Source organism: Tribolium castaneum, chromosome 2 (genome assembly GCF_031307605.1).
Source record: "Tribolium castaneum strain GA2 chromosome 2, icTriCast1.1, whole genome shotgun sequence".
Classification (NCBI taxonomy): domain Eukaryota; kingdom Metazoa; phylum Arthropoda; class Insecta; order Coleoptera; family Tenebrionidae; genus Tribolium; species Tribolium castaneum.
In genome coordinates this window covers 21,636,812-21,646,737 of record NC_087395.1, presented here as the reverse complement: position 1 = coordinate 21,646,737, position 9,926 = coordinate 21,636,812, and the positions used below count along the sequence as shown (strand labels likewise).

The window sequence follows — 9,926 nt, the reverse complement described above, 5'->3', positions numbered from 1 at the left end:
TTGATTCGCCAATCGACGCCACCTATTGGCCACAGAAGACACACGACCTGACGTGAACGTCAAAAATGACATTTCAAATAAAACAACAAAGGAGGAAGATACCATTCCCAGGAAAATGCATATAATACGATAAATAACGCGAAATTTTAAGTGATTTTAGTTCCGGTTCAAAATTATTATGTTGCCCGTTCTCCTGGTCCTGGTTCTAGCAGCTGTCAACCCTTGGTAAGTGTCCAGATGTCTCGTCAATTATCTAAGTTAAATGCGCAGCATATCCGATGACGACATTTCCGTGGATAAGCCCAAACCGACCCCGACCCCTTACCACGACTGGGACTACATCGTCTACAGCCAGCGTTGGCCCATCACGGGCTGCTCCCAGTGGAAGGAGAAGAGCCCCAAGAACACGTGCAACCTGCCCCAGGACAACTCCACCTGGGTCGTGCACGGGCTCTGGCCCACCAAGACGGGGCAAAAGGGGCCGCTGTTCTGCCCCTCGGCCCTGCACTTCGACCCCGAGCAGCTGCGGCCCGTCATGAAGGAGATGCAGGATTTCTGGCCCAACGTGGAGGCGAACACCAAGCCCGACTCGTTCTGGAAGCACGAGTGGGGCAAGCACGGCACTTGCGCCGCCAGTCTCCCGGTTTTAAACAGCGTGATCAACTACTTCAAAAAGGGGCTAGAGTGGAACCAGCAGTACAAAATCTCAGCTTTGCTCGCGAAAAGCAAGATCGTCCCCAATCCGCAAGGGTACAACATCTCGGAGATCTACCAAGCGGTGAGAAGCGCCACGGGGAAGAACCCCATCGTCCAGTGCGTTGTGGACGAAAAGAAGCAATCCCTAATTAGCGAAATACAAATTTGCTTCGACAAAACGCTAGATTTGATCCACTGTAACGTCACTGGCGCGCTACCCGATGGCGAGATCTTGACCGATTGTAGCAGGAAAAAAGATGTGATGTATTTCGCGACAGTTCCTAATAACGCCAGTTTGGAGCTGGAGTTTGACGAGTTTTTTGGAGACCACGAACCTAGCATAGACACCTGTATAGAGAACTACTACTTAGAACGGGAATTGTTGAAGGTTTATCGCTTAATTAAATTTTTAATGTGGTTCACATTGTAGGAAAAACTAACATTCTGTAAAATATCACAAAGTAGGGGATTTTTTTGTATAAATTGTCTAGTTGTCTACAGTTACGTAACTCAATATTTCAATGAAAGCACATTAATTACGTGTGTAAAAATGCAAAACAATTGCACAACTCCGCCTAGTCCCTGCATCAAAATAAGGCGTGAAATTGCAGGAACTCTACTTACGTAATGTTTAATTTTATCGTGAGTAGAGTTCTTGCAGTCAGTTTTATTTTTTTAAGAATCATCAATTGTTCGTAATGACGTAACTATTAAATTAAGAACACAAATAAAACGAATGTGGGGGGAAATGAAACATGCCTAGATTTTAGGAATAATTGTCATGGTTTTCAGTTCACTCGTTAATTTGCATAAAACCGGTCTTTGTAATTACGTGGTAAGTTGTAGAAATTCATTTGTTTTGATTTAAGTCTGAACAGGAGAGCATTAATTGTAATAATTGAAAATAAAATGTGGTCGATGGTTGGTTGTTTTATTTACCGTTTCTTAGGGAGCGACTCGGCAAGGAAATATGAAAAATTTATTTACTGCTCAAGATTTCACACACAACGAGCTGCATATTTTTATACAGCAGCTACTGGCTTACAAAATGATGTATATTTTAAAAAATATTCCAACATAAATTTGTATAGTTTTGTAGATACTTACACCTAGTTACTTAAGAACATCCCAGCTATTGTTCCAGCGTTATTTAAGCAATTTTAATATCGTACGATGGTAGAGTAGATAAGGTTTGTGCAGCATTTGACCTAATTACGATTTTGAAACGATGAGTGTGGCCCTTGGACCCAAACCTGAAACCCATTCTTGTATTTTTTGGAAATTTTATTGGTTATAACGGAGGACTAAAATATTAGGAGGCGTTTTCGTCGCAAAAGCGAATACAAAAATTAGAGCACTAAAAACAACAAAAATTTTGCCAGTTTGTGATCTCTGGTACAAAAGGAGCAAAATACAAGAACAAAGTCGTAGATATTAAATTACAGTGAAAAGAGGCGCTAAATTCATGAAGAATAAAGGCGGCTTTTAAGTCAAAAACCGGCTAAATGCTCGAAAAATGAAAAAAAAAAAATTGGTCAAATATTCGACCCTAAATGGTTGACTTTTTTATCTTTGGGAAAACGAAGTATGTTGTCATTTGCGACCCAATTTAGTGAACTTTTTTATCTCAAAAGCCCCTAAACACTAGAAAAACGATATATTTTCTATTCATTACAGTAATTTTTCGGGCGGTAAGTTTAAAAACGTGTTTAAAGCCCCGACTAATGCAAAAAATACACAATTATCGAGGTAATTTGATTATTTCTACGCTTATTTTTAACGAAGTTTTACAAAATATATACAAATTCACAGTAAACTATTGCAAAACATTTTGAGGCGCCAAGCATTTTGGTGATTTTTAGGTCTTGTTTAGCAAAATTCGCTAGCCTGTTTTAAACAAAAATTCGCAAATAATTCCGTGACTGTATACAAGATCTGTCACAAACTTGTTTAAACCCTCAAAAAATTAGGTAGTTTTTTGGTTTATTTTCGACAAAATCATTGTTCTGGTGAATGTTTTGAATTTAAAATAATTCGGAGCCGAAAGTACTCGAAATTTCTTAGTCCTTCGGAGTTTTGCAATTACCTAGACTTTCTAAAGGAACATCGTAATCTTCAGGCCCGAAAACCTTCTTTGGATAATTCGTCATAAGGCTAAAGGGCCCTTCCCCGTCCTTTCGGTTCATTTCCACATACAGCCTCACAGCGCTCAGGGGCTCCTTGGCCCCGAACTTCTGCACAAGCGACGACCCATTCGTGAGCCTGATCTGCAGCATAACCTCCGAGTAACCGGCCGCCGGCTTGGGGGCCGCCGGTTGGGGCGCCGGCGTAGCAGCTTGTGGGGCTTCCTCCAGCGGTTGCCCCGAAAATTTCGCTTTCCGAGCCAACTTGTCCTGTTCGATTTGTTCTTTCACACGCTGTCTGGCCAGCCTTTCCTCCTCCTTCTCCCGCTTTCGCTGCTCCACAAGCTTCTTCATCTCGATCTCGTCGTGTTTTTTCTTGGCCTCCAGCAGCTCCTTTCCCGACTTGATCCGACTGCGTTCCTTCTCCAGGGCCTCCTGTTTCTCGCGCGCTTCGCGCTCCATGCGCCTCTGTTTGAGCTTGGCTTCGATTTTCGCCAGTTGTTCCTTCTTTTCTTCCTCAGTGAGCGGTTTCTTCTCCTCCGTCGACTCCGAGAAGTGCTCGTGGCCCGACTTTGTGGCGTGAAACTCCACCTCGTCCTGCGACTTGAACAGCTTGCCGCAGTCGTCACATTTGAAGGACCTGACGACTTGGCCCTCGGGACTGGGCTGCGCTTCGGGGGCGGAGGCGTCGGCGGCTTGCGGGGGCTCCGGCATGTCCTCCAGCTCTTCCTCGTGGGACAGCAGCCAGTCCATGGCAACCTGGATGTCTTCGGTCCCGGTTTTGGAAACTGCTAACTCACTGCAAGCATTTTAATGGTAATTTGAACCGCAATGACGTGTTGGCTTACGCTCGTGCTTTGCTGAAGCCCATCTCGACCAAGGTGTCCACAGTACCCGACATTTTTTAATAAGGGGCTTTGCACTACGAATTTGACTAAACAACTGGTCGAAAAACCGACTTTTTCGCGTAAAACGACACCATGCAATGCGTATTTCAACGATACTGATGTGACAACACCGGCAAAAATGCAATCAGCTGATAAACGCACAAACAACACTAAACTTGTATTTCGGACGGTTTCGCAACGTGTCCTCAACGTTTTTGATCAAAAACAATGAGTTTACGCGATATTTTCCTAAAATGTGGTTAATTTTGGGGACGCGTTCGGATCTAGGAAAATTTACGTCTAGAACTTGGCATCAACAGAAAAGCACATACCTAGAAACATTCACTGGCAGAATCGCACAAACCGAGAAACATTCATTCACAGAATCATTCAAAACAGAACATTATTTATTTAGGCACTGGATGCTGCCTATGACAGTATTTATCTAGAAAATTCATTACCAGAAACGTGCATCAATTCGGGAATAAAATTATCTAGACGCCCTCAGGTGACGACATGTCGTTCTTGCCGAAAACAGTAACGAAATTTTCGTAATTTCTTATTTAATGAATATTTAGCAATTTTGCGTGTATTTACATTAGAGCGAGTCAATCTAAAAGTATGTGGTGGTAAATACTAGCGTTGCTTTTGGTTGTGAGTTTTCGTAATTATCAAATGTTTTTGTTTGTAATGTAAAAGTTGATATAAAATTAAAGAAATTTTACTTTTGACAACAAAGTGTTATTAAAACAATTGCCTAATCAATAATTGTTGAAGTGTGTGAAATACTTGAGTGAATCCACAAAACTGCAATTAAGATTAACAACTGCTCATACATTTAAGTATATTGTTCCAAAAGGTAGGCTTTTCAATGTGCTTTTAATAATTTTACAATAAAGTACCTAATTGAACAAACAGTCATTCGTTATTCGTGTTTTTCTCGTCATCTCTAATTTGTCAACATTCGTTCTTTGCACCAAAGTCATTCAACCAACCAACCTTCTGGCAACTTGGACTTGCAATTATTAAAATTTACATTTTTATGAATAACACTGAAGTTGTCGTTTTTGATTCAAGGTAGATTGATCTGCCCCTACATATTCAATAAGAATTAATAACGCTCTAAAAGAGCAGAAAGACACACAAAATAGTCCACTAAAGTGAAAACTTAACATTTCAGAAGTGAGCACAACAATCCTAACCCTACTTTTTCTAGAGCTAAATTTTCTGGAGACTTTTGTCCCTATTTGGCAGTAGCATTGAAATTCTTAATGCAAGGTAGAAATTCCTACCCTAAATATCCTCTGCAAGGGCAGAAAATTTCACGTCGCCAGTTTCTGTTTAAATAAAAACATGCGTCTTTATTTTTCCATTAACTACGATTATTTTATAATTTCAGACCACTGCCATTAAAAATCTGAATATTTAGGAAACCATTTCGATAAATCTAGGGACTTTACATTTCTACCTTTAACAGCGCCCTCTGTTACGTTTTTGATTTGGGTGTTAATGATTTTCTAGACAAATACATTTCGTGTAATGACTTTTTCTAGATCAATACTGTTCTATTTTGCATAATTCTGTGTATGAATGTTTTTAAATTTGACGGATTTTGCCACTGAATATTTCTGGTGATGAACTGTTTTAAGCTTGTGTGACGTCACGTCCGTGACGTGTCACGAGGTTAGGTGTGCGGCGCAGGCGGCGAGAGCGCTTCAGTCGACAGCGAGCAGCGGCACGGTCCAGTTGGGGAGCGGGAGCAGGAGGCGAGGCGAAGCGAGGTGAGGCGGTTTATTTAAATTATTGTGTATTGTGCCGTTTCATTCAATTTATTCAGTTTGTTACTTGCCGTTGCCGCGAACGGACGTGTGCTCAATTAAATCTAAATTTTTCGGTTTAAATTTTAAATTCGGTGACTAGTGATTGCGGTTAGTGTGTGTGTGTTAGTGCCAATGGAATGGACTTTGAGGAAACAATCCGGATTAAAGGGTAAGTTTGCAGTGATTTATTTTTAGAAAATTAAATCAAATCTGTAGCAGACGTGCGTTTTAATTTCTTAAATTCGGTATTGAAAAGTCATAGTTTGAGTGACACATTTTAAATTCAGTAACTATAAATAAAATAAAACACTCAAACAATTTATCGTCGCATACTGATTTTGTCTTTAATTTCAATCGATGAAAGTGGCTTGCTCTAAATTTATTGCAAATAAAGGTTTTTTATTGGTGTTGTTTTTAATTTTTTTAATGCTACAAACGGTAGCCAACGTGGAAGCGCTGAAGGTAGGTGCATTTTATTTTGTGTCGTGTTTGTTTATTTATTTCACAAACCAATAATTCGTTAAAATTTAATTGCAAATAAAATGTTGTGTACACCGGCTTTATTACGGTGTTGAAAAGTCATAGTTTGAGTGACACGTTTTAAATTCAGTAACTATAAAGAAAACACTCAAACAATTTATCGTCGCGTTTTGATTTTGCTTTAATTTCAATCGATGAAAGTCACTTGCTCTAAATTTAATGAAAACATTTTTTTTTGATTTCATTTTTATTATTATTATTTTTTTTTTAATGCTACAAACGGTAGCCAACGTGGAAGCCCTGAAGGTAGGTGCATTTTATTTTTGTGTCGTGTTTGTTTATTTATTTTCACAAACCAATAATTCGTTAAAATTTAATTGCAAATAAAATGTTGTGTACACCGGCTCTAATACGGTGTTGAAAAGTCATAGTTTGAGTTTTAAATTCAGTAACTATAAAGAAAACACTCAAACAATTTATCTTCGCGTACTGATTTTGACTTTAATTTCAATCGATGAAAGTCACTTGCTCTAAATTTAATGAAAACATTTTTTTTTGGTTTCATTTTTATTATTATTTTTTTAATGCTACAAACGGTAGCCAACGTGGAAGCGCTGAAGGTAGGTGCATTTTATTTTTGTGTCGTGTTTGTTTATTTATTTCACAAACCAATAATTCGTTAAAATTTAATTGCAAATAAAATGTTGTGTACACCGGCTCTAATACGGTGTTGAAAAGTCATAGTTTGAGTGACACGTTTTAAATTCAGTAACTATAAAGAAAACACTCAAACAATTTATCGTCGCGTTTTGATTTTGTCTTTAATTTCAATCGATGAAAGTCACTTGCTCTAAATTTAATGCAAACATTTTTTTTTGGTTTCATTTTTATTATTATTATTATTTTTTTTAATGCTACAAACGGTAGCCAACGTGGAAGCGCTGAAGGTAGGTGCATTTTATTTTTGTGTCGTGTTTGTTTATTTATTTCACAAACCAATAATTCGTTAAAATTTAATTGCAAATAAAATGTTGTGTACACCGGCTCTAATACGGTGTTGAAAAGTCATAGTTTGAGTTTTAAATTCAGTAACTATAAAAAAAACACTCAAACAATTTATCGTCGCGTTTTGATTTTGTCTTTAATTTCAATCGATGAAAGTCACTTGCTCTAAATTTAATGCAAACATTTTTTTTGGTTTCATTTTTATTATTATTTTTTTAATGCTACAAACGGTAGCCAACGTGGAAGCGCTGAAGGTAGGTGCATTTTATTTTTGTGTCGTGTTTGTTTATTTATTTCACAAACCAATAATTCGTTAAAATTTAATTGCAAATAAAATGTTGTGTACACCGGCTCTAATACGGTGTTGAAAAGTCATAGTTTGAGTGACACGTTTTAAATTCAGTAACTATAAAGAAAACACTCAAACAATTTATCGTCGCGTTTTGATTTTGTCTTTAATTTCAATCGATGAAAGTCACTTGCTCTAAATTTAATGAAAACATTTTTTTTGGTTTCATTTTTATTATTATTTTTTTAATGCTACAAACGGTAGCCAACGTGGAAGCGCTGAAGGTAGGTGCATTTTATTTTTGTGTCGTGTTTATTTATTTTCACAAACCAATAATTCGTTAAAATTTAATTGCAAATAAAATGTTGTGTACACCGGCTCTAATACGGTGTTGAAAAGTAAGTCATAGTTTGAGTGACACGTTTTAAATTCAGTAACTATAAAGAAAACACTCAAACAATTTATCGTCGCGTTTTGATTTTGTCTTTAATTTCAATCGATGAAAGTCACTTGCTCTAAATTTAATGCAAACATTTTTTTTTGGTTTCATTTTTATTATTATTTTTTTAATGCTACAAACGGTAGCCAACGTGGAAGCGATATCAAGGTAGGTGCATTTATCTATTGAGGTGTTGAAATTAATAACTTGATTGTCACATATTGAATCGTATTGTGTGTTTTTTATTTTGTTTAATATTGATAAAATGTCACTTGCTCTAACTTTAATGCAAATAAAGATTTTTAATGGTGTTGTTTTCATTTCTTTTTAATGTTTTGCTACAAACTGTAGCCAACGCAGAAGCCAAATGAAGGTAGGTGCATTTTTTTACTCTTTATCTTGTGAGGTATTGAATTTAATAATTTGAGTGCCATATATTGAAACGTATTGTGTATTCTTTATTTTGTATAATATTGATTACAGTAACTTTCATGCAAAAAAGATTGATATTTGTGTTGTATTTTTTCATTACACAAACCAATAATTCCTTTATTCCTTTCATTTTCTAATAATCATTGTTTACCTCGTCCTTATTTCCTTTTTTCCTGGCAAGAATGCTCTAAACCTCCACGTGGTTCTTGCTGGACAAATTAGTTATTACCTAATTTGACCAATTAGAGCAATCCTTAAATACAGACTGATCCAGAAATACTGAGTCTGTTGGCAACACTGGACTTAAATTTTTAAGGATACTAATGGAGTACTCTTCCAGTTAACAACAATTTAACATTTTTGTGGGGTTGTACGTCAAATAATTGTCAAGAGAAATCGAATTCGGTTACAGTGTTGCAAATTACGAGCACAAATACTTTCAAATGTGTTGCCAACAGACTCAGTATTTCTGGATCAGTCTGTATAATAATATTGCTGATTGTTTTTTACAGCCGTAAAATTGTGTCGCTTGTTGTAATTTTCATGCAAATAAAGATTTTTTTATTGGTGTTGTTTTTAATTTTTTTAATGCTACAAACGGTAGCCAACGTGGAAGCGCTGAAGGTAGGTGCATTTTATTTTTGTGTCGTGTTTGTTTATTTATTTCACAAACCAATAATTCGTTAAAATTTAATTGCAAATAAAATGTTGTGTACACCGGCTCTAATACGGTGTTGAAAAGTCATAGTTTGAGAGACACGTTTTAAATTCAGTAACTATAAAGAAAACACTCAAACAATTTATCGTCGCGTTTTGATTTTGTCTTTAATTTCAATCGATGAAAGTCACTTGCTCTAAATTTAATGCAAACATTTTTTTTGGTTTCATTTTTATTATTATTATTATTTTTTTTAATGCTACAAACGGTAGCCAACGTGGAAGCGCTGAAGGTAGGTGCATTTTATTTTTGTGTCGTGTTTGTTTATTTATTTCACAAACCAATAATTCGTTAAAATTTAATTGCAAATAAAATGTTGTGTACACCGGCTCTAATACGGTGTTGAAAAGTCATAGTTTGAGAGACACGTTTTAAATTCAGTAACTATAAAGAAAACACTCAAACAATTTATCGTCGCGTTTTGATTTTGTCTTTAATTTCAATCGATGAAAGTCACTTGCTCTAAATTTAATGCAAACATTTTTTTTGGTTTCATTTTTATTATTATTATTATTTTTTTTAATGCTACAAACGGTAGCCAACGTGGAAGCGCTGAAGGTAGGTGCATTTTATTTTTGTGTCGTGTTTGTTTATTTATTTCACAAACCAATAATTCGTTAAAATTTAATTGCAAATAAAATGTTGTGTACACCGGCTCTAATACGGTGTTGAAAAGTCATAGTTTGAGATTTAAATTCAGTAACTATAAAGAAAACACTCAAACAATTTATCGTCGGGTTTTGATTTTGTCTTTAATTTCAATCGATGAAAGTCACTTGCTCTAAATTTAATGCAAACATTTTTTTTGGTTTCATTTTTATTATTATTATTATTTTTTTTAATGCTACAAACGGTAGCCAACGTGGAAGCGCTGAAGGTAGGTGCATTTTATTTTTGTGTCGTGTTTGTTTATTTATTTCACAAACCAATAATTCGTTAAAATTTAATTGCAAATAAAATGTTGTGTACACCGGCTCTAATACGGTGTTGAAAAGTCATAGTTTGAGAGACACGTTTTAAATTCAGTAACTATAAAG

General features: G+C 36.2%; 2 protein-coding genes and 1 non-coding gene across 3 annotated transcripts; 2 read left to right on the top strand and 1 right to left on the bottom strand.

The window, feature by feature from the left end:
* Positions 1 to 30: 30 nt before the first annotated feature.
* Positions 31 to 1,617, top strand: RNaseX25 (Ribonuclease X25). The gene is made up of 2 exons (XM_970875.4): positions 31 to 225; positions 271 to 1,617. Exons 1-2 carry the CDS (start codon positions 179 to 181, stop codon positions 1,124 to 1,126), a joined length of 903 nt encoding a protein of 300 aa, XP_975968.1. The 5' UTR covers positions 31 to 178; the 3' UTR covers positions 1,127 to 1,617.
* Mir11628 (microRNA mir-11628) lies at positions 1,281 to 1,375 on the top strand. The gene has a single exon (NR_161845.1). It is a non-coding gene; the product is annotated as a microRNA mir-11628 (primary transcript).
* Positions 1,618 to 1,661: 44 nt separating the features above from the next.
* Positions 1,662 to 4,052, bottom strand: LOC658687 (uncharacterized protein). The gene is made up of 3 exons (XM_965051.5): positions 3,668 to 4,052; positions 2,783 to 3,618; positions 1,662 to 1,949 (listed from the first exon to the last, which is right to left on the bottom strand). The coding sequence occupies exons 1-3, from the start codon at positions 3,718 to 3,720 to the stop codon at positions 1,909 to 1,911; spliced, it is 930 nt and encodes a 309-aa protein (XP_970144.1). The 5' UTR covers positions 3,721 to 4,052; the 3' UTR covers positions 1,662 to 1,908.
* Between the last annotated feature and the right edge of the window lie 5,874 nt (positions 4,053 to 9,926).